Below are 26,085 nucleotides of genomic sequence, written 5' to 3'. Positions count from 1 at the left end.
CAACAAAATATGTCATTTGACCCGCGGTGTTCAAACGTTTGCATATGAGTGTGAACATTCATAACACTAAAGATAAAAATACAGATCACAAACTTAAAGGGCCTGAGAACAGATCACTTTTCTTCATTAATTTTATTTATTTAGTCATTTGCACATATTCAAGGGCTATTCACTTAACTAATGTTTATATCTGCAGTAGATTTGAGCCCATCTTGAGCTTTGTGGTCTGAGGCCCCTGGCAGTCAGGGCTCCCTGGGCAATGGCTCTAGTGTTCAGTAATTTGGCCATGGCCGACATTGCGGGGTAAGAAGTTGGCATCGTCACTTCAGAGAAACTGTGATCTGTAGAGCTTAAAGGACTTTTTTGACTTTGTTACTACGGGGAGGGGTTGGCTTGAACTTCAAAACGGACATATGCCGACCACAACTTCCCCTTGTATACCTCACACGCTTTCTTCGCGTCAGTTTCCTGAAAGCTCCTGAGTTAGCCGTCCATCGCTGCAGTCTGCGGTTCTGTTTCTCTGTAAGGCCTAAGTTTCCATTATGAAAAAGGCCAGATTCTCCATCTTTTCTCTTCTCCCGCTCTGGATGAGTTTTGGCAGCGTTGGTAAGTTAAAATCCCTTTAGCGTTCTGTTTAGTTGTGTATTGTTTAACACCTGTCTGGAGGTAGATGTTGTGTTATGGTGTGTGAGTGAAGTGACACGAACTCAAACTGAAACATATTATAATTATTCAGTGATGACTGACAATTCAGTGCCACTTTTCAATATCTGGTTTATAAATGTTGAAAACATTTAAAGATTGAATTGATTAATAGTAAAGTATTCTCCCTGTGTACACATGAATGATCATTAACATTCATGTATAGCCACATGTATAAACACACAGAGAATCTATTATTATTAGTCTATATCTTGTATCTTAAACTCACAGTGTTGTATTATTGTGGTAAGGTTTACACTCACTTAAGTCATCTTGTGACTAAATATCTGTCAACTTGAAGCCTTTTCAATAAACAGACCAAAAGGTGTGCGAACAAAGATAAAAAAAAAGACCTTCACAAATCAACAAAATTTTTTTCTCATGGTGCTGTCTTTGCAGGGCATTTTGAGACCTCTCAACCTCACAGATATACTAAAACACATACATTTACAGATATAGTTACAGATTACTGAAGTGAGCTTAAAAGCAGTGGAAAAAGCTTCTGTCCCAGTAAGAGTCAGTAGAATTTAAGAGACAGGTAAAACCCCATGACATGAGCACATCTTATGAACAGCTGAAAACGTTTAACTTTACAGTATGTTTCCACAGTTTAGTTCAGGTCTTGAATTTAACACACCTAGTACTAAATCTAGTCATTAACAGATAAATGTAATGTGATCACCAAAGTCACGCTAGACTGCGGGCGGCCCTCTAGGACCAGAGTTTGGTAACCCTGGTATATCACCTATTACTCACAATGAAAGTTTTCCAGGCTGTCATTTACATATTAACTGTAACAAGCCACATAAGCTATTCAAATCGGGAATTAATATTTAATGCGCCATATCTTCTGTTTGAAAGTATCTGCATTTAATCATAAACTGTTTATTTGCAGCAAATTGGCTAAATCTGGATCTGTGATAGGGTCCAGAGGATCTTTTAAAAAGTCTCATAAAGTCTTGAACAATTTAAAATGAGATGATGAAATGTCTGAAAATGTCTTAATTTTACTATCAGAGACATAGCATTGCAAGATGATACCTGGAGAATCGACTAAGAGATTTTTTTTTTTTCAAAATTTGTCAAAATTTAGTCATTCAGAGTGGTTTAATGTGAAACACTTCATTCTAAAAAATGTACAGACTCAGAACTGTCCACAGTGGTGGTGATAGGAACCAGACGTCTGATGAGCTAAATGCTTCCAAAAGCGCCCTTGAGGAAATTTATTACATGAAATGGTTCTGAAAACACTACCTGGTGTCTGAGACATTGTTTTATAATGTGAGGCAAAATAGTACCCAAAGAAATGGTTTCATTTTCAGATTTACCACTATTTCACTATCAACATTATATATAAAAACTCGTATAGGTTCACTGGTTGTTTTGGACAGTAAATAAAGCAGCTACATATGCGTTGTGGACATCATGATCTCTGGTTCCTATTACCTCCACTGAAAATGAATCACTCTGAATGACTGTTTACATCTCAGTGACTGAACATTTTAAAATTAGTGAAACTCCCCTCTAAACACTTTAGAATCGTTAGCTAATCAAAAACATCCAGTCATCAACAGTTCTGTGGTCAGAAACTGACCACTGATGAACTGCTAAAGGATGGCAAAACTGATATCAAAGTTAAACACACTGAAAAGGCTGTGTAATCATATTCACGATTTGATTTTCAACCAATTTGGGCCCAATTTCCTAAAAGCATCTTAGAGTTAAGATCATCTTAACTGGTAGAGAGAGTGTTCAGTGTGATGCTCGCTCTACAATTTAACAATCATTTTTGCCTTAAGAGGCTTTTGTTTGAGTAAAATAGACATCATAACATGCCAGACAAGACTGTGTGAATTGGAAATGGTTTACTTTTTCATTTGTTGATCTTAAAAAGGTATTAAAAGTATTAAATTTGATTTTCAAATTTGCACAGCATAAAATGTGGTTTGTGCGGCATCTCATATTGAGTCCAGTGAGGAAATGTAACTTTATTATAGATTTCCTGTACGCAACAATTATAAAACAAACACCAACATGCCCTTACAATATGTTTTCATCTCCATATATGAAATTATTTCTTTATTTTTTAAGAACAGCTGTTTGAAATTAATCAAACCTCAGTGACAACTTCGTTTGCATATTTTGGCATGTGAGCTGCCAATAATAAATTAGATAAAGTAAACTTTGGTAGAATATATACAGTTGTATGCAAAAGTCTGAGCGCCCTTGGTCAAAAGACGTTTTGTTGATTTTCTAAGTGAAAATAAATTAACACACCCTCTACAGAGAACACACTTCTGTACATTTCATTACATAATTACTGTAAATCTGCTGAATTTAACTTATTGGGAAAAAATAATAAACAATCAAATGGCCTGTGCAGAAGTTACGGCACATTTTATATTTTATGTTAAATGTTAAATTCAGCAAATAAATAAAAATTGTGCACTAAAATTAATTGGAACATTGCCATATTTAAGGATATTAAATATCTTTTAACTTATTTTCACTTAGAAAAAACAATAAATTGCATCATTGGACCAGAGGTGTTCAAACTTTTTTTAAACTTTTCTTCTTGTTCTTTGCCATTTATTCAAACAATAGTTGCATTCAGAAGTATTATATTTCTAATATTATATGTTTTTTTTTATTTTCTAAGTGAAAATAAGTTGATACATGCTCTACAGAGAACACACTTAAATATGGCATTTTCTGCACACTTTCTTTAATGTACTGGAAGAAACATATTGGAAAAAAATAAAATATAAGATGTGCCATAACTTTTGCACAGGCTACATTTTTTATTTTGTTATTTATTTTTCCCAGTGTGTTAAATTGAGCAAATAAACAGTAATTGTGCATTAAAATGTGCAGACGTGCTCCCTGTAGAGGTTGGTTTACTTATTTATATGTAGAAAATCAAGAACACGTGTAATTGGACCAAAGGTGCCCAAACTTTTGCATACGTCTCTATGAAATATGAACGGTGACGTCGCATGTAATGCAGACTTTGGCCATTCTTTAACATAAACGCCTGCTGCTCCTTCAAAGCTGACACAGGAGTCTCTGTTTGGTTAAACCCGCTTCCAATTCCAACCAGACTGGAGGAGTGACCCGATGGCCTCTGCTTCTTAATGAATAGCATATGCACCACTGTTGGTCTGTTTTGACAGTTAAAAACAGCATGTTGACTTACTTAATCTTTTTTTTTGAATTTCAGAAAGAGTCCTGTTGCTTTTATTCAAATGCAGTTATTCACCAATCTGATGAAATAATTAATGGCTGCTGCAGAAGACAATAGCACCGTTTAAGGGCTATGCACACTTCCCTTAAAGACTATATATATATATATATATATATATATATATGAAGCCTACAGTCAGCACTTTAGAAGTCACATGCTGCCTGGCTCAAGTGGTTAGCTCTGCTCTGCAAAACATGAAGTGACCCATGTGTTTTTAGCCTGTGGTTTAACACCATAACTCAGAGAAGTGCATTTGTCTTTTACAGGTCTTAAACATTAAAGTGGTGACAGCAACTATGTGAAAATATTCTGATTATTCTGAGTATCTGACACACACTAAAAACATATGCGCTCCTTTTCAGCTTGTGGTGTCACTGATGCTGCAGTGACACTGTTTAATTATCTGTACTAAATTTAACAAACAGGAAGAAACTGTCTCACATCTCAAGACCCGAATGGTTTGCACTTCTATATATCAGCTTATTACACTTCCACACGCAAATGGAAGCATTCCTTAAGAGTAATTCATATCCATAACTCGTTATTTTTGGGGCTGGCTGAAGGTGCTCAGGACAGCCACGTTTAAGACAAAGTGATGAATAAAGTGATGGAACCAACTTCAATTAACCTATTACTGATTGTGCATTTCTACAGTTTAAAGACAATTTTGAAAGAATATGTTGTGAAAATGAAATGTAGAGCATTCTAAACTCTTAATACTTTGTGACTGTGATAGCTTGGACAGGAAAGTATCCCAGCTATAACCACAAGGGTCAACCTCAGATTATTAGAGAGATGAGATAGGACTCGCTCATGGTAGGAAACATAATTATCGCACAGTGATTATATCTTCCATGCAAACAAGCTTCATTTCTGCGAACAGCCTTTCAGTGTTACTGCAGCAGAAGAGCTACACAGTACAACACACATACACCACACACTCATTTACATGATTTTTACACTTATTTAGCATTGGCATCGTCTCAATGTCATATTATTATTATTATTATTATTAAGATATATGTTGTTAAATGTGGGCTTTACACATACAAGAAATATTAATACTAGGTCATGATTAATACCACCTTAATTAGAGAAATAATTATTTTATTTGTTTTATTTTATAAATGGATATACATTTTGGAATGAAACTCTTCAATTAATATTATTATTATTATTATTATTATTTTTAGTAGTAGTAGTAGTAGTAGTAGTAGTAGTATTAGTATTAGTATTAATATTAGTATTAGCATTTTAAATAATCATATTTGAGGATAAGGACAAGGCAAGACATTCTTTAACATGGTTGCCTCTTTTTTCCTTTGGAAAGCTGCTTTTGATGAGTCCAAAATCTGCTACATCTTGGATGCCATTCTGTTCATCTATGGAGTCGTTCTAACTGTCCTTTACTGCAGAATGAAGGTGAACACTTTTATTCACTCTCTTTATGCCTTAGTGGTTTAGTATATCATGAGTCTGTTTAGAATATTTTTGGTTCATATTTCATGTCTTTTGTCTTCATTACTTTTTCTCGTTATCCATCATTGAGCACCTATATACCCCTTTTTACTTATCAGAGTGTGAAGAACTGTAGTTAGGTCTATAGGTTAGACATGGAGATCGGCCATGAATATAGATGCTTTATAATAAAAGTTTTATAGGCAAAAACAGTTTCTTCATCTTTAAATAGGCACTTGATATTAACCTTATATTAGACATTGAATATGAACCTCATTCACAGATATTGACTCATTTATACTGATTCAACAACAAAGACTGTTTTCACATTTACAGTTACTGAATGAAAATAAAAAGAGCTCCTCTCACACAAAGGTAAGAGTGTTTTTTTGGCTCAAAGATATTATCTGGGTTCTTCTATTGCTACATGTTTGACATTGTAACAATAGTAGAACCCTTTTGGTGATATTTAGAATGATTTTCAAAAAGGTTCTGTGTAGAACCATATACGACACATTCACCATCAATCTGAAGAACCATTTTACTATGCAAAGAACACTTTAAGCATGCAAATGGCTCCTTGAGTGTTCATAGTTCTATATAGAACCCTTGAAGAACCATCTTTTCTACAGTACTTGTCTTCAGCTCGTGCCTGCGAGCGTATCACGTTTCCTTGTTTTAATAACATTTAGAGTGATGTGTATGAATTATGTTAGAGAAAGACTGAGTGGTGATTTAAGGGCGACATTAAGGATTTACCTCTGTAAAAGTTTCACAACTAGCAGGATGCAATAGTTAAGAAATGGGAAGAACGTACCAGTTAAAATAGGAAATATGCACTGCTCACAGCGAACAAAAGGCACAGCTTTTTCTCGCCTGAGTTTCTGAAGAATTCACTTTCTTACTTTCTTACTTAAATTGAACTTCCTCTTTAGCCTTCAGTTTCTTTTACTGATAAGAAAAGGCACAAGCACTTCAGTCTAGTACTGAGAATTACTGATAAAATTTAATTCCATTTCCTAACATATCACTTCATCATGATATTGATGATATTTCTTCACATTACTAAAGTTAATGAGCCCATTCTTCCTGGTACTCTCCACACTGAACACACTGGTTCTTCAAGGGTTCTTTAGTAAAGGCAATGGTTCTATTTAGAACCATGAGTCCTATAGAACCATTTCATGCTTAAATGGTTCTTTGCATGGTGAAATGTTCTTCAGATTGATGAACAATATGTTTTAAATGGTTTTATGTATAGCACCAAAAAGGGATCTTCTACTGATACAAGCTTGACATGGTAACTATATAACAACCCTTTTTGGTGTTATATAGAACCATTTTCAAAAGATTTCTATACAGAACCACATACAACACATCATCCATCAATCTAGCAAACAATTTCACCATGCATTGAACCATTTAAGCATGAAATGGCTCTATATAGAAGAATTGCCTTTACTGAAGAACCCTTGAAGAATCATCTTTTTTAAGTTTGTACACTAAAAGAACATTTCACAAACCCCACAGACTTTGTTTTGATTTGACTGTTCTGTTCCTCTTCTCTTAAAATAACACCACAGGGAATTACACATATTTGTAAACCGAAGCCAGACAGAAGCCAAATGTACAGAATGGAAAGAAGCTGAAAATAGTTGACACTGTTCAAACCTGGTATCTAAGTCAGTAATGAGAGCTACAAGATAGGTGTGCCTAATAAGATGGCAGCTCAGTGTCTTCTCGCTCAGTGTAGTGTCTTACTACTGTAGATTACTTTACTTTGCTAACATTACTGAGGAACACAAACGCCTTAATGTGTCATAGACACGATCGAGAAGTCCTCCTGTTACCTCCACAAGCCAACATGTTTCCACATCATCCACTGAGCAGATGATAACACATCTTATTTAGAAGACGGCAACCACTTATCTAATGTTAAACTGTTCTGGTCTAGCATTTGCTCATGTACTGATTTAGCCCGCAGTGGATAAAAGAGTTCCCTTTACTTCTGAATGACCAGGGCAGTTTGTTTAATTAAAAAGCCATGTTTATAAATGTATTCTGTCGTCTTTTTTTAAACATTCTTTGCAACATTTATGTATTAAAAAACAGCTGACAGTAAACACCCAGCTCAATTTGAAATTAAAAAATAAAGCATGTCTTGCTGTCAGAGTTTTATCACTCAGCATGATTCGTAGAAAATAGAAAATCAATAAAAACATGGTTGCCTTATGCCAATCATTTATTTTAACTCAATAATAAGCAACAGAATGAACCACCATTAAAGCTCACGGACACTATAGACAAACAATGTATGAAAAGATAGAGAAGGAGAGAAACGGAAATTAATGGAGCATGTGTGTTTAGTTATGTTTAATGTTTAGAGTATGTACATTTATTGTAGCATCTCTACTACTGCTAGTACTAGTACTGCTGCTACTACTCCTGGTACTACTACTACTGTTTCTACAACTACTAACACTAATACTACTACTAATACTAATATTAATGCTAATACTAATACTACTACTATTACTGCTACTCTTCCTCTACTACTACTACTAATACTAATACTACTAATAATAATACTAATAATAATTGTGCATGGAATATGAGCTGTGAAAAGGCCCAAAATCTGTTAAAAAAAACCAGTGCACTGCTGGTGGCAGTAACCAGTGTCCGCCAACTTTGTGGTCAGCGGGCCAACAGTGGCCCCCTGTCCTCTTGCCGTATGGGAGGTTTCATTTGATAATTTTAGTCCGGTTGTTAATTATGAGTTAGTTTGGCTACCTACAGAGAGCCTTGTTCAAAAGTTAATATGATGAGATGGAGCTAAGCATTCTTGCCTAATATCAGCAGCTCAAAAGCAAGTTTTTTGTGGTTTTGAATGAGGTCTATGAAGCAACTGTTGGGTGTGTGAAACGTCAGTTTCAGTTTTTTATCTTTTAACATCTTTTTTAGTATCACATCACCTCTCCACTCCTCTCTTGCTCTTTACACTGCACTTTTCCACACATCTTGTTTTCTGTGTGCCGGAAACACTTTAGAAGAGACACATATAGATTATATCTTCAAGTGTAGTCAAGACTGACTTACAAATTACCTTTAATATCATTAAACATTCATCACATTGATGTCATTAAACATGCCACTGATTGTAATGTGATATGCCGGTAAAACATATTTTCGTTATGCTATATATGAATTAGGTTCAAGTTCACCGCAAGTTTTTTGTCATATCAATGTTGTCAGAACAAAATATTGTCTTTCCATTTTTTTTATTTTGTTTTGTTACATAACTTGAAAACTGCAGCTGCCATTTATACTGTTGTAAAATTTGATGATGAACAGACTAATAGAAATAATCCAAAATAGCTCAATAAAGTCTAGTTACATTAACATACATTGAAAGTTGAGAAGTTGAGTTACTTTTGTGGCAATACAAGGTTGTGTTATGACAGCAATGATACATGAATGTACAGTATAACAAAACATGTTTGGGGAATTTTTGACTGTATAACACAAACAAAATATTTGCAGTATACAAAATGTTTGCCTTTCAGTACAAAAGTTTACCAACTTTAGCATTACAGTACAAAAAGTGTAAAAAAGTAGTATTGCAGTACAAACATTAGCATTAGAGTACAAAAAAGTGCACAAACTTTAGCCTAACAGTGCACAAAGTCAGCTTTACAGTATTCTCTAGTAACAGTGTAGACTGTACAAATGATTGTTGGCAGTTAATGTAAATATTAATTGTACTGTGTAAATTGTTTGTGAGTGATTGCACTGTTCATTCTGAAACAAATTTTTGTTCTATTATATTTTACAGAAAGATGGAGCTGAAGGTGTTTATGAAGTAAGTGTTTCTCTCTTTTACAGTTGCTACTATAGATAGCCTGGCTCAGCAGGCCACTGTCAGCTGGGTTATGGGCTTGAGACTAATCTGACCAGTTGATATGCGTGTGTTAAATCCAGGACACCAGTAACCTGAACACCAGATTCGTTTGTGCTAGACCTATTCAGACTGTGTTCCTAAGAACAGGGCCATTTCTGAACATCTGGGGACTTTTTAAAAATTGACATTTTAAAAATTATGATGAGGGAAAAAAAATTAATAAACACTAAGCTAAACACAATAAAACACTAATTAACTGTATACATATATTTACATACATTTGTGTATTTATATACATACATATTTATATATGTAAATAATACTTGTGGCTCGGGGGCTTTAAGCTACTGCTTAAACTGCTGATAGCAGGAAATGGCTCTGCTCATAGGAGTGACGAGTTATTCTACAGACGTTGTCATGATTTTCATCTGTAGAATTAGCCAGATGTCAGGAACTGGGGTGAACAAAATCTATTTATCTGAATAAAAATGTGCTAGGTGGTTAAAATGCTATTGTGAAAAGCACAAACAATGTCGATTAGATCACATGAACTGAGGTTCTTTGGCTTCTACTTTGCCCTGGTATGAAGCTTCTGACTGAAGAAAACATCTTTATATGGTTCTGCTTAAATGGGTTTCCTAATATGAAATGTGTAATAATAACACTTCTAAGATGACTTATATAAATATTGTATATAGTTACTGCTTACAATCTTGAACACACTGGGGTGTCAATAAATGTTCATATCCCTGAGGAATGCAACTGAGCATATATGTGTGATCACAGTGATACAGATCACGCACATGTGTGGAAATAAACTAAACTGATCATTTCTTATTTTCTTGTATTTCCAAATGTAGATTTGTTTTAGCACATATTTTATTAGAAATAGTTTCATTGAATAGAGACATTCATGGTCATGCAATAAGGCTGCTTTTGCCCTCTGGTCACTCAAGCCTGTTGTTTTCCTTTTATGCTTATCTGGTTGCGTCTGTTTCTTCCACAAGGCCTGTTGTAAATTTCACATTTCCGTCATTTATTCTGCTGCATGGATGGCAGTGTTTTGTTTCAAACTGCTCAAAGCCTTTAAAAGTGAATAAAAGGGTTTGCTAATCTGTGCTGCCAACATCCTGCACAATCACGCCTTGTTAGATGTAGATTTTTTTTGCTAATTTGCTGTTATAGCTTTGCTGCTGCTTGAGGATTTCCTTCTTGTCTTAACAATAAATTAGACCAACAGACTGGCTCTGCATTTCCCTAACTACCAGTAAGGCAAGGTTCACTGCTGTTAAAGCGCCAGCTAACATTTTAACCCTTTCATTTTAACCCTGTCTCCACACTTGTGGACAGTTCTGTGACTTTTTATTAAAAGTGATATTTAGAAAACAAAATCATATTTTCTATGCATTAGTGAAAATTATTCTATTTTCATTCCTTTCTAATTCAGTTCAAGGTTTTTCATTACATATTTTGTTGTCAGCATAAGGATTTGCTTGAAAATGTTTGGAATTTCAACATGAACACTTTTAGTATTTTTTATGTCCCCAATATACTTTAATGGCAGCATGCAGTTGAGCTGGCACAGACTCCACAAGTTTGTGCAAAAATCTTAAACCTGCTTTTAAGATCAGAAAGAGTGGTGTGAGCACGAGCTTCAGTGGAAGAGATAAGTAAAAAAAAAGTAAAAGTAAAAAATCAGACCTTTTTGTACAAAGGCCTCAACATGGTCAATGTCACAAATGTGTCACCTAGAAAAAATGCAATATATAAATGATATAATGTATACAAAATATATAAATAATGAAATATTCATCCATTTATACAGTGAATATTTATGAGTGTGTAAGTGTAATATAGGAGGCATGCAGGTTGATTGCAAGTGCAAAATGGCTTTATTTGGGGCAGTCCAACACTCAAAGTCTATACAGGCAGGGGTCAAACACAGGCAGGCAACATCTGAGGCATGTCCTTAGTCAAAAAAAGGCGAGAGTCAAAACACAGGCACAAACAAAGAAAAAACAGCTCGGCACTCAGTAGATACATCTGAGACTTCCCAAACTAACCTGCAAAACAGAGGCAGTATATGATGGTCTATGTCCATGAAATGTGCATGTGTATGTAGAGGAAGAAAATGGGTGGAGCCAGAGAGAGTCCAAGTAGAGTCTTCCCACAGGGGGAAGACGTTAGGTTAACCCCATAGTTTCTCACATTAACCAAGTGTTCATTTTGTGTGAAGATGGATCTCTGACACAGTTGTGCATGCTTATAGAATCACTCTGAGATTGCAAGACTGTGATTAGTTGCAGCCTATGAGCATTCTGCTTTTAAAGGGCCCACAACATGCAAATCGGAACGGAACTTTCATAAAAGTCTTTGATATAGTATATAAACACTGCTGAATTTTCAAACTATACCGTTCACTCTACACAGTCCAAATATGGAAACTTTGCTGCAAAGATAGCCTGTTTCTATGATGAAAACCAATATTTTTACATATATCCACATGTTCACTCTACACTGTTAGAACTAAAGGTTCTGTGCAGGTACTTTTGTTATTCAACAAGGTACAAACAATGTCAATATTCCCTCAAAGGTACAACCAGGAGAAAAGTACATATTTGTACCTTTCCACAACCTAATGTTCTAAACCAGAACAAAAAAAAAGAGAAAAAAGACAGGGCAGGGTGTGTGGCATCGATACAACTTGAAAAATTTAAATTTTGTGGATTATGATACATTTATGTTCCCTGACTAAAGGTACTGAAATGTACCCTTGAGGGTTCTACCCAAGTGACAAGGTAGGTACTGCCCCAGTGACAGTTTCATACCTTTATTTCTGAGAGAGTACAGCAGTTTAGCCCCGCCCATTCACGCTAAAGTTATAAGGAGCGTTTCAGCCTGGACTGCTTTTTGAGATCGAGACACAATACAGGGCAACCATTTAGAATACAACTCATTTACATATACCAGTCTTAAAGGCGCAGTAACAAAAACAGCATGTTTAATTCTAAGGGATAAACAGAGATTAAAAAAACTGTCATGTAAAAATGAATTATGACTGTTATGACACTTTAAATGAACCTCAGAGATAAAAAAAAAATAATTGCAATAAAAACATAGGATATGGGTTCCTTAACCCACATTAACCACACAATAGACTGAAACATCACCAAAAAACTAAAATCTTTCTAAGTTGGTGAATATATTATTTATTTTTGGAATCACATTAAGCCACTGAGTTTCCACACACATTAAACCTTCACTACCCTGGTTTCCATCATCAGTACAAGTAAATAAAGTAGGGCAAAACAAAAAAAAAGCAGTTAGAACAAAAGCTTACCACTTACAGTTTCATTTCTTTTCTTTTCTGTAGGCACATAGTCTTAACTTGCTTGGAGTCATTTTTTCAGGCACAATGTACGGCCTGTTTGGCCTCTTTGGAAATGTCACTGACACACGCCACAACCTCCATCTCTCTGTCTCTTTCTCAGGGTCTTGCACCACGTACTGAAGACACCTACGAGACCATCCAAATGAACAAGACCAAAGCATAAGGAAATCAGACTTAACCCGTGTGAGATGTGATGCTGTATAATTTTTCTTAGCATGTACTTATATATTAATGTTGTATAGATTCATATAACAATCATTCTCTATCAAAGAGTGCTTTGTAATGATTTATATGTAATATATGTAATGGCCTAATGCTTTGCTTCAGGTTCTTTTTGTGGAAGGTAGTTGTAGTTTGATACTAGATACTTACCTGTGTAAATAGAAGAGAGCAGGACTGGTTGGCACATGAATTGGTTGGTACTATGAGACACTAGGGAGAAAAATGTAGCATAAAAACGATTACCCATTTGACCAACATTTACTCATGTTGTCAAGAGTTCAGAATATTACTATTTGTTCAGGTGGGGATGACGTTTTTGATTTTTCCGTGTTAAAAATTGTTTTAAAGAGAGAAATTGAAAATTTTAAATATTAATTTTAGTTAGTATGTTTAGTTAGTGTGTTAGTAGATGCCTGTTGTCCTTTACTTTATGGGTGAAGTTCATGTTAACTGGACCAAAAGAAATGGTCTAAAATTCCTCTGAAAAAAGTCTGGTTCCATTGACTTACATTAAAAGTAAAGTGTGTTTTTCCTTCTCCTGTAAAGTTCTCATTTTGAAGATACGAGGTTTTGTTCCAACAGTGGCGATATATTACTTTATTTTATTTGCAGCACATATACTGCACTGCTTTTATTACATTTACAAAAAAATAACATAACTTTGAACAAAGCAATTTACGTATTAAATTTTTTTTTATTAAAAACTTTTTTTTTATTAAAAACATTTTTCCTATTTGAAAAAAATATTTTGCTTTTCTTTTGTTTGAACTTAAATTCAATTTAGACAACACATATAATGTCTACAATAAACTGATATATTTTAACACAGGCTAATGGCTTACCTGGAAATGAAAAAGATTTATCAGTTGGTAAAGTGGCCCATTTTTTCCCTTTTTAAAGTTCTTCAAGTTATTCTTCAATACAAATCAATGAAAAAATATGTTTATGTTTTATTGATTCGAAGAGATTATTTGGCTGCCGTTCAATGTTTATATATTTTTGTGGTTTGGAGTTTTGGTTCTCTGATTATTTCTTTTTGTTCCTTCATTCTTTGAAAGTATAGCCTTTTAAACCCTTAAAGTCCCAGGCTTATTAGATACAAAGACTTATTATTCAGTAATGACAGGGACTTCAGTGCAAACTGGTTGAGCTATTCTTAGATTATAGAAGTGTGTAAAAAAACTTCGGGCCCGCTGGAAGGCAGATGGCCTATTAGGGGTTATTGTTGTGCTACCCATCTCCATAACACGTGCCATGTTGAGGCTGGTTGGCATGAGTGCACAACACAAATTCACTAATTCCAGGAAATATGTTTTCATTTTTTAAATGTCTATTATTTAGCTAAGATATTAAGCTTTCATCTGCTGCTAGTTGGGTTATCCTAATGTACGGCATTCCTGGGATATACATCAGAGATTGAAGACCAATCAAGCCTGCTCTCCCCTAATTACCAAGCAAAGAGCTATTGGGCCATCATTTTAAATACATGATAAGCTTTATCCTTAAGTAAGTAAAGTTACACTGATCTGTTTAATATTTCTCACTATTGCTTCTTCTGTCCTGATTATATTCTGTGTATATGTAACTTTCAAGACGTGTATCATGACCTTGTATAGTTCTTTCTTTAAATTAACTATTCACTTTGTTGTATTAAATGTCTTAACCACAAAAGTTGGCAGGCGCTGTCAATTTTATTGAGGTTGCGTTTCCGCCTTTGGCTGCCATGACAACTCACCCCGTCCTCCGACCACACGAGTGTCCGAGTCAGTTCCTGTTCTGTGACCATGTGGGCTGTCTGACAGATATAGCCTAGAGAATTCTACAACCGAAAACACGTACAAATTTCCACCACTCTCATGTGTGCCAATCTGTGTGTGAAAGTGAAAGTATGCGGGGGATGAAATGTGCGAGTCCGTCTTGCTCGGTGGAAGTTGTTTTGGTGCAGTTTGAAAACCAACACCAGAGAGAAGTATTTCTGTAAAAAGGACAAAAAAACAAAAAAAATCTAGGCCTGTTCCTAACGCTGGTAACAGTCGGTAACAGTGTCTGCTCCACAGGAGGAGCAAGCATAATAGAGATGAAGTACATTGGTGGACACTAAATGAAAGAATTAAAACGACAAAAATAAGAACTACTAGCTGAGCAAGAGTGAATAAGTGAAGTAGAAAAGGAAGAGGACTGCAGTAGTGGACCCTGTAAAGAGGCACAGGGTAGGAAGAAGACAATGAGGAAGAGCTCAGAGAAAACAGAAAGAGCCGATCTGTGCTCTGCTTTAAATCCTCCATCAGGCTTGACTTAGCATTGGAATGTTTAAAGGCCTCAGCTGCAAGTTAGCTGAGTGGATGTTGCTAATGGTGAGTGTGAGGAAACTGGCAACTTGGCCATTCAACACTCATTCTTAATAAAGTACGTATACAAGTATATATATATATATATATATATATATATATATATATATATATATATATATTTCTGATCATTTACTTAACAAGGCTTAGTTTCTCCAGAAAGGAGGTCCTTTCACTAATCATCACCAATGTATAACAGGATCCACATCAGTAATGAATAAATAATAATTGACCAGGTGTCACTGGAAAGCTAGAAACTGTAAACTGTAACAGTGATTCAAGTGCAGCTAATGCAGTGTGGTAAACATGTAGTAGATGGTACACTTACAGGACCTTATCTGATCATACTTAACGTCATGTTTGACAACTCTCCGCCCCCATAAGGTAGCAGAATCGTGGGAAAACTGTTTACAGGGTAAACAGGTTAATTTTTTAAAATCACTTCCATCATAAGATATATCTAAATCCTAAATAGAAGTAATAGATATGTACATATGCGTAGTTATTTCTTTCAAAATGCATATGCAATATAAGTAATATTTTTATGTATGTGCTAAATATATTTATGTGCCATTTTAAAATATTTAAATATATGTAAATATATGCACAGATATGCACATATGTAGATATGCAATAGTGTCTTTTTTTTAATATTTATATACGTCTAAATATATGGAAATTTACTACAAACTTGACACATTTTGAAAAAGAAATATGTAAATAAATATATTTCTACTGCTTATGGGAATTATTTTTAAGTAGACAGAAAGATAAATGCAAAAAAATGCAAAAAAAAAAAATCTGTGGTTCATTAGCTCTATTTCTATTTCTTTTTTAAAACACAAAATTCTGATTATTGGCAACCCTAGAAATTCTTATGAACAAACTGTATGTGCTTATTTATATTTCACTTTTCTTTCCATTACATATAGATAACGGGAACTTTGACTGGAAGGAGGCTTTATAGCCAGATGAGCAAAAATAAAGTTTTTTGGCAACAAACATTCCAGATATGTTTGGAATAAAAAGGCATGGTTCTGCAGAAAAAAGAACCTCATCCTCTCTGATAAGTACGGAGCCCCTGAAGGGACGTGGTGTATTTTTTTTTTTTTGGTAACGGGATTTGGTGTTTTTTTTATTATGTGGTGAGCACCCAATACTATTAAGTGAGCACCTGATACTATGTGGTGAGCACCCAATACTATTAAGTGAGCACCCGATACTACGTGGTGAGCACCCAATACTATCAGGTGAGCACCCGATACTATGTGGTGAGCACCCAATAGTTTCAGGTGAGCACCCAATACTATCAGGTGAGCACCCGATACTATTTGGTGCACACCAGAAACTATCAAGTGAGCACCAGATACCATCAGATGAGCACTTGTGTGCGCCATGTTGCAGTTATGCTCTAGCTGAATGGATATTGGCAAATGTATTGAAGTGTACTTTCAGCTACGTCTCAAATATAAAGACATAACATTTATTCTTGCCAGTCGTCATGGATACATTATCACTGAGAGACATTTAAAACGTATTTTAAAGACTAAGGGTCTATTTCGTCGAAAGAACTACAGCAACATAGACGACGTTGTTGTGTTTATTCAACAACAATTGCGCAGTTCAGGACAGCTCCATGGTTACAGGTGGTTGCATGCCAAATGTCAAGAAAATGGATTGCATGTGAAGAGGGAAGACATTCAGCTAATCCTAAAGGCCCTGGATCCAAGAGGAGTTCAGCTTGGAAAAGCCTGGAGACTCCATCGTCGTAACTACTTTGCAAGAGGACCAAACTACATTTGGCATTTTGATTCCTATGACAAACTAAAGCCCTTTGGTATTTGTATCAATGGGTGCATTGATGGATTTTCTAGAAATATCATTTGGTTGAATGCATTCACTACCAGCAGCAATCCAAAAATTGTGGGAGGCTACTACATGGAAGCTGTAGAGAGACTCAGAGGTTGTCCTAGAATAGCTAGAGAAGATCGGGGTACAGAAAATGTACACATCAGGGATTTTCAAAGGTTTCTCTGCCACAACAGAAATGATGGAAACGCTATAGACAGCTACTTGGATGGGGCGAGCACGGCCAATCAAAGAATAGAGACTTGGTGAGGAATCCTAAGAAGAGAATCGATGGAATTCTTTATCTCTTTGTTCACTGATCTGAAGGACAATGGCATGTTTGATGGATGTTTCCTGGATAGAAGTGTTCTTCAGTTTTGTTTCATGAGAATTATCCAGGTAATAATCATGATTTACATATTCATTTGTTCAAAAGCTCATTGCTAACAAGATAATATAATGCCCTAGCAAATTAAATGGCTCTCATCTTACTTGTCATAAATACTATCTACCTATCTATCTACTATATAAAGAAGAACATGTAATAGAAAAACACTGAATGGAGTTTTGTGATAAACATTGCAATGATCTGTAATCAGCAAATCTGAACAACCTTACTGGTTAAGCACCGTCTACTACCACAAAGATAATCTTGTAATTTTAGAATAAAGCACGATTAACACCAATTTTAAGAAAACACACACATGAAACACATGTTGTTTAAGAGTTTTAATGGAGAGGAAAAAGAGCTTAATTTTTAAAACATTACTTAGTCTAGATTAGTTTTGTTCTTTTGGTATATGTAATGTGGAAGGAAAAAAATAGTGATCCAAGGTCATTTTTTTAGCATATTATGCAATTTGGTGCATTTTAGAATATCCCTTCCAAATATTCAAATATCTATATGTTTAGCCATAGGTTTTCTTCTCATAGGCCAGTGTTTCGGACAGCTTTTCAGAAAGAAAGAAAAAATATGACTACATTTATGGTATGTAATTAGTCTGCGTAAAGATCAATCTCTCAATGTCCAAGAGGTGTTCTTTTTTGTTAATTATTTTGCTTTTATATCTATTGCAGGATGAACTAGATGAGACCATGAGAGTATGGAATTCATATGTTATCAGACCATGCAAAAATGACAACGTTCCCAGTGGGCGCCCAAATGTCATGTACTTGATGCCTGAGCTGTACAGCACAGAAAACTTCTTGTCTCTGGCAGACGAAGCAGACCTTCAGCTGTGCAAGAGTGCGTGTGCATTTCGATCAACGGTACCATGTGACCCTGATATGAGCTCTGCAACATTACCATGGCAGAATTGCAGATCACTTTCCCAAATGACTCCTTCCAAGCGCTGGATTTATACATACATTTGAGAAACGAAATAAGAGCCTCCCTGTGACTTTGGTTACAACATTGACATTGAACATGGACAATGATTGCAAAACACGAGTCTTTAATATCATGTAAATAAAACCGACATGTAAACATTACATAGTCATACGATTTTCCAAAAATAAACTGAATCTGTTTTTGAATTCAATTAAATGTTTTAAAACATGAAACAGAAAAGCAACACTTCAAACAGTATGTGCTTATTCTTGAGTATGTGATGAAATAAAATATAGCGGGCCTATCAAAACTCATTTGACTTGACATCCAATGCTCTGCACACTTTAAAATACAATTAAAACCTTGTGCAAAAACTGCAAATATATATAATTGCAAATGAACAATTAACTTCATTTTAAGCTTTGCCATGAGCAGCTCACAGATATACACTGCCTGTAAAACATAACAACCACTAAATTCAACAATGTTCAGAACTTCATTTTTAAGAAAACAAATAGAAAGTGCTAAATAGTAAACCTTTCCTTGAACTTGTAAATACAACCCAAGTATAACCAAATTAAAAGAAGCATTCTGTATAAGAATTTTTAAAACCCTTCTTGGATGAGAGTTTCAAATACATTAAGAAATGATAAAGATATGACCCATTAAAACAATTGCTTGTGTTTCACACTTTCAAAAATCAAGATTACTTTCAGAACAACTTCACATATTTACAGGTAGGGTGGATTAAGTTATGGGATTTCAAGTAGAAGGGTTTAAATTTAATTCAAAAGTCATTTATTCCAATTTCAACTGGTGCTTTGCAGTATATATTTCTAAACAGACATAGTCATGTTTTGCAAGAATTGTGTGCAGTGTGTATATCTACAAAATATCCATTGCAAAGTAATTAGCAGAGAGAATGTTGTCAAATTCCATACGGAATTCAGGATATGAATTATAAGTCCTCTTTGTCAATTTCATTCATATTGCCCTGCAATGCCTTCTCAACACATGCTCGCTCTGCAGACGACAAGTATTTTACAAATGATGACATCAGCAGGCTTTCATCCACTGAATCAATTCCCTGAGTACATGCTAGGACAAACACTGGTGACAGTCTGACTGGAATAATGCCATGGTCCACATATCCTTTAGTCCAAAGTCTACCAATAGCTTGCCATTCTTTCTCTGAATAGTCTGATCGGAGTCTAGACACTCGTTCCTCCTCTCCTTCACAGTGCTCCAGAAACTCCTCCCAAAAGGCTGTGTAGGCCTCCCTTGACACGCCATCATCATCTAATGCCTTCTCACAGACAAACTCAAATCGTAGGGTTACATCAAGAACTTTAGGGTCCATAAAAATTTCTAACATATCCTGAATTACATTTACTCGTCTTATCTTAACTTTCCGGACCTCTTTCACACTTGCAGGTTCATCTGTGGCTGCCACTGGATGTGCTGATGGTGCTACAGCAAGAGGTTGATCATTCAGGACTGCCTACTGCAAGACAAATATTATATTACACTTTATGAAATATTACAAACACATCAGTGCACATACACTGCAAAACAAAACAAAGATACCCATGTAAATTTTTGCCAACAGTGTTACTTTTCAACCATTTGTTATTCCTATTTACTCATAATATGTTGCCCTCTTCCTCTCCTTAAAAAGAGAAAAGAACCTAGCCCTACTTAGGACTCCTTTATATAACGCTTAAAAAATAAATTGTTTAACAAAATATGTTAATGTTGCTTACAAAATATGTAATCTGGTAGTCACCAGTTAGTATGCTAATTGGTGAGTCTTCACTTTCATCAACTGAAAATCAGCATTACTGTCTGAACCATTCCTTTAAAGCTACAATATTTTCCACTTTCTGATGGAAATATGTAATTGCACGCAACATGCAGAAGAATCTTATTATTGAAAGAATATTCATAGAGAACTCAGTCAATACTCAGTGAAGGATGTGTTTTCTGACGATGTAAGTGAATGATCTACTACTGTCATCATATATTCATCAGTATATTGCTGATTTCACATTTGAGACCTAAACATCGAGCTGGACCTTCTTTTGAAATGGGTAGTGTTACTGCTGACACTGTCATGCTGATAAAGGTCCACCACCAAAATAATATCTGGTTAAAAAGATCTGACCAGTGACGAATGGTGTAGAGGGAGCAGACAAATTGTGCATAATAATATATGGAAGCTGATACAAGTATGGTACATAATAAAGTACAAATAGTATATAATGGCGAGTCAAGTGTTTATGCAAAATCATTGAAATATACAATCACAATTATCCTGGCTAAACTGTTGGCAAGTTAGCAAGAGAAGAAATCAAAATTAAACACAAGAATGCTTTAACACCAACATTATAAATGTAAACACTGCAAAGAATTTGTCTAAAATACAAGATGGCAACATACATACCTCATTTTGGGAATGCCATGAGATGGTAGAAGGAAGATCACTACTGTTGTCATCATGTACATTGCCAAACTGAATCTCTGGGTCTTCAAATGTTGTGTGAATAGCCAGGGTTACTGTGTCAGTATTCCCAACAGGTGAGCTAGTTAAAAATTGCACAGATAGACAGGGAAAAAGGAAAAAGGGAAAAGAAAAACACAACTTACAATAAGCTAATCCTAGACAAGTCTTAAAATGACATAAAACTAACCTCAGCTGCCAAATTCTGATTTTGCGACACCTGGTTTGTTCATGTGACTTTAACTACATTTTATCCTGATATGAGCAAACTGATATTTGACATTATATGAAAAAAACTAATTTATTTTGTGTGGTGTCTTTAATATTTTTAGCTACTGGAAGTATTAATGTAAATGTAATGAAACAGCTGATGAGAATGTTAATACTGCAATGACCCTGGTTGCAGTCATAGTAAAAGCTACTACTGAACAAGTTATTGTACACACTGTACAAAACAGTGTAATTTTTGTAAATATTCTGAATTTTGTTTTGAACAGAAATATCTGCCCATTTTGTTATAGTAAATATTCTGAATAGCTATGTCACAAAACATGCACTGCACTGAAGTAGCTTTTGCATGCAACATTGTAAAAGAAGCAAACCACACCAACAAGTCCTCACAAATACATGCATGTTCGCAGCTCCAAATTGTGTATATGAAGTGAAAAAACAAAACAAAACAAATGTGAATGCCGAGTCCTGTCAACGCAAAGTCCTTTCAATGCTCTTGTAATATGACAACAACTCTTGCGGAAATATTCACTCAGCGTAAAAATTACAGCAAGCATATGGAAATTATCGCAAGCAAAAATGCACCAGAGGTGCTATGGAAGAGTGCTGCTTTGCAAAAGTGACACCTGTGATTTGGATATAATTCAGATGCTTAAAATACATTAACTACATGAAACCAGGTGTACACAGGCTCTTTATCACTGAAATTCTTTATAAACCTTTTTAATCTGTGCATATTTTGTTCATAAATCAAAAATATTTTAAAAACAAAATGTTTACAAATGCCATGCTTGTGCAATCTAATTACATCTCAAATAATGTTGATGACTACCTTAATTTCCTGACAAAATGTATTTAAGTAGAGGTAAAAACAGTACAAGTTAAAATACCCAGGGAGTATAAATCCATGAAATTCTCAGATCTTAAAGAAAATTAGTTTATGTCACTAGTTCCTACACACCTCTGCCTGGTAGTGATTGTACTGTACTTGTTAATTGTTAATTACCAGATAGTTAGGTCATTCAGTCCACATCTTACCATACTCACCTGTTCAAGTGCGAATTCACAAGTCTCAGGATCTGAAGATATACTTCCGTTACTGCTGCCATCATGATTTTCTTGCATCTGATTATCTGTCCTCTTTTTCCTTCTTGATTTTCGCTGTGTTGTAGAAAGCTATTCAAAATGCACATATCTAAGCCTCTAAATGAATCATTTCCACAACGTATAGTCACAAAACAAATGGTGAAAACCAAAAATAGTCAGACAGCCCTTCTAATTAGTGAATTCAGATTCTTTAAGGTGCACCCACTGCTGACATTTAATGGTGCACACTAAGCTTAGATAATTTCCATAGGAAAGCATTTAGCAATAGAATGGGATGATCTGGAGCAACCGCACAAGAGTCTAAAGGCCACAATGCCCAATGCCAAGCGTGGGCTAGAGGGGTATAAAGCCTCACTAATCACTAATACTAATGTGGCTGAATTCACTCAAATCCTCAAAGCAATGTTCCAACATCTAGTGTAAAGCCTTCCCAGTAGGGAATAGGCTGTTACTGTAGAAAAGGGGGAAAAACTCTCTATGAATACCCCTGAAGAAACACCAGAGAAGCAGGTAAATACAAACTTTTAGATATATAGTGTACAAGTCAAAATACAAAACTAACTCATGATGTCCTGTATCCGTGACAAGAAATGGAGCCTTGTAGACCTTAAGATTTCGTTAAAAAATTGGAGTAATTACCTCATTCTGCTCCTCGTGTTGTAATTCATCTACTTCAGGATCTGAAGATAAGCTTACATGTCCATCAAGCTTTTTATTTTCTTGAACACAACTCTCCCTCCCTGGTTTTGATTTCCTTTTGACTGGATAGGCCTTTTTTGAAAATTATATAAATTCTAAGTATTTAGCCGTTTCAAAACATTTTAAAATATGTACTACAACAGTGTCTTGTTATTTTCCACAAACGATTTTAAGATAATCTGTGCCTTGATTTGTACAAAGGACAACCTGCATACCTTTCTCTTCTTCTTCTCTGTAGACTCATCAGGCTGAAAGTCAGAATCTGTATCTGAAGAAATGACAAGGGATGGCCCCCCCCTCAGCATTTACTTCTTTATAGGCGGACCATTCGAAGTTTGCTTTCTTCATATATCTGACACAGTGTGGTTTCCGGTGGTATGACTAAAATCGCGAATTTCAAATACAAATTTATCTTCAGGGCCTTTTGATGAGACACCTTTGGGGAAAAACAACTGTTTGCCAACACCAAGCAATTCTTCAACCGTAATTTTTTTCTGGCAGCTTAGGTGTCTTGTTCCTCCTCCGTTTTTTGTCCGTACCTGCCGATACTGTCCATCCTGGAAATGCAGCCACCCCATTTCCAGACGCCTGTTATCCTTAGATGCATACTTGTTGCCAAAGGCAGATAATCTATCTGTTACACACTGGTCACACCCCTTTCCACCTTTCTTAAGCTTCGCTTTTAATCTTTGCAGAATTGATGATTTGGAACTTGATCCTCCCCCAGTGGAACTGCAAGCAGCCATTTTTTGACGACAAAATGCTCTCACTGCAATACGATCTGCATATTTAGGGGAGTATACTCCAAGCTCTTCATCTGTCATGACGGAAATCACATTCATGTCAATCTGAAATGAAGAATATATAAGATATTTTAAAAAAAACATTCTGTTAAAGTCTCAAGATCAGTTTTAAGAAGACAATTCTGTGTCAGTTCTTAAAGCAATCCTAATGGTAAAATAATGTAAAATGCAACATACAAATGACAAGGAAAAAGCATCAAAACGTAAAAGCAAACCGTTACTTGTTCTGACGTGTGATTTCTTTACTGCAAATTCTCTCGAACAGGAACCCACAAGAACTATACTGCATTTCACTGCATAGTGTTTTCAATGTAAAGTAAAAAGTAAAATGTAAAGTCAATGTAAAGTCAAAAGTAAATGCTAAGTATCTCATTTTATATGCATTTCTTTATAGCTGAGATACAGTCAAGCTATAAAAGTCCCAGCTGCTGAATAAAGTGGTGAAACTGTCCATGCTCCTTTCACTTTTCCAAAATGTAAAGTAACCCACCCAATGTATTCATTTATCCATTTTACGAGGAGCAAAAGCTAGCTTTGTCACTTTCACTTGAAATCATTTTGCCTGCTTGCTCATTTCTGTCGTGAGTGTGTATAGTTTTAATGCAAAATATCCCGGTGTGGGCAAGTTAACTAGGTTAGTTATGTAGCTTAAGCAACCGGTCACGTAGACAATGTTCTTGATTAGTTAGCTAACCTAGCTCGCTAGCTAGCTAACAAACTAATAGCAAAATGCTACTGTTAGCAAACTTTAGGGACTTTCATGGCTAGCTAAATAGCCTAAACTGAAAGGTAGCTATGAATGTGTCGTAATATGAACAAAAAGTTTTAAATTAGCGACTTACTGTAATTTATCATGCTGAGAAGCTAGTTACTACAGATTTACTTGTTATAACTAACGTTAGCTAGCTATCAGCCCAGAGCTAACGTTAGCTAGCGTTAGCGTTAGCTAGTTAACTATGAAGAGAAGTGCATAAAGTAGGAGGCTTTTTTTGCAGCAAAAAACTTCAGAGCACTAACATGTGGGCTACTTTCACCAAGCCTAACATGTTTTGTGCGGAGAGCAACGCAAGCCTCATCACTAGCTAAGTTAACCTAGCTAGCTAACCGTATCTAGCAAAGGCAGCCTTCATATAGTTATATCTCTTTGAATGGGTAATTGGTAATGTTTAAAGTTTTTATGGCTGTCTAAACAATAGAACTTACCTTATCATCTTTAAGTCGCTGTATTTGCCACCTGTCGCGACTCTAAAAAGTCATAAATGTCTTCTTCCATGACGGAATGATGAAGGATTACAAGATTTTTTTTTTTTTGCTGATACTATCGGGTGCTCACCACATAGTATCAGGTGCTCACCACATAGAATCAGGTGCTCACCACATAGTATCGGGTGCTCACTTGATAGTATCTGGTGCGCACCAGATTTTTACATAAAAAAAAAAAAAAATTAAGTTTCTTTACCGGAAAAAAAATACACCACGTCCCTTCAGGGGCTCCGTAGATAAGAACAGTGGAGGATTTATGATGTTTGAGAGCTGATAGGATACAGGGCATCATGGACTCCATGAAGTTATAATAGATTTTCAGGGAATAATCATTTTCAATGCAGAACGACGATCCACAACAAATGTCCAAATCTACAAAAAAAGATGACTACATCAAGATTTTGATATGACCATCTGTCCTAGTGTCCTGACCTAAGCTCCACTGAAAAACCTAGGTGAGCTGTAGAGGAGAGTCCAAAAGAGTGGACCTAGGACCCAGAAGAATCTGAAGAGATTCTCTATTGAGGAGTGGCCTCAGATTCCCTGCTCTGTTGTCCCACTTTCACAAGCATCATAGGAGAGGCCACATTGCTGTTATGTTGGCAGAGAGATATTGCACAAAGTACTAAATGAAGGAGGGCCAATAATTGTGACAGGCATTTTTATTTGAAAAATTATTTTAATAATGGTATTTGTTCGCTTAGACTAAATGTACTTGAATTAAAGATTAGATATCTTTAATATTTTGAAATGTGAGAAATAGCTAATTAAAGATGCAGTATGTAGGATTTAGTGCCATCTAGTGGTGAGGTCGCAGATTGCAACCAACTGAATACCCCTCCCTTACCCCTCCCTTACCAAGCGTGTAGCAGAATAGTTGTTTTGTTTCATGTTTTTGCTTCTTTGATGCCAAGGATTTACTCTCCCATGCTTCTTCGTCTGCTTAATAATGAGTTCTCAAACGTCTTACAACATAAAATGGTTGACCAGCAATGGCAGCAACCAACGATTCTTCTTTCAACTGGTGCTATAGCGCCACCG

General features: G+C 35.5%; 1 protein-coding gene across 1 annotated transcript; it reads left to right on the top strand.

Annotated features, from left to right (window-relative positions):
- The first annotated feature begins 439 nt into the window (after nt 1–439).
- On the top strand, nt 440–14,586 carry fcer1g (Fc fragment of IgE, high affinity I, receptor for; gamma polypeptide). Its single transcript, XM_036597469.1, has 5 exons — nt 440–606; nt 5,277–5,368; nt 5,741–5,779; nt 9,237–9,263; nt 12,794–14,586. The coding sequence occupies exons 1-5, from the start codon at nt 543–545 to the stop codon at nt 12,854–12,856; spliced, it is 285 nt and encodes a 94-aa protein (XP_036453362.1). The 5' UTR covers nt 440–542; the 3' UTR covers nt 12,857–14,586.
- Nucleotides 14,587–26,085: the final 11,499 nt, after the last annotated feature.

The sequence above is a fragment of the Colossoma macropomum genome, unplaced genomic scaffold, assembly GCF_904425465.1.
Source record: "Colossoma macropomum unplaced genomic scaffold, Colossoma_macropomum, whole genome shotgun sequence".
Lineage (NCBI taxonomy): Eukaryota > Metazoa > Chordata > Actinopteri > Characiformes > Serrasalmidae > Colossoma > Colossoma macropomum.
This window is presented reverse-complemented; position numbering and strand designations above follow the sequence as displayed.

Bases quoted from the DNA above. Each gene is read 5' to 3' on its own strand.
- fcer1g (XM_036597469.1), top strand. From the start codon at position 543: ATGAAAAAGGCCAGATTCTCCATCTTTTCTCTTCTCCCGCTCTGGATG. The intron at 607-5,276 runs GTAAGTTAAAAT...TCCTTTGGAAAG, and splicing joins GATGAGTTTTGGCAGCGTTG to CTGCTTTTGATGAGTCCAAA. The intron at 5,369-5,740 runs GTGAACACTTTT...TCACATTTACAG, and splicing joins TCCTTTACTGCAGAATGAAG to TTACTGAATGAAAATAAAAA.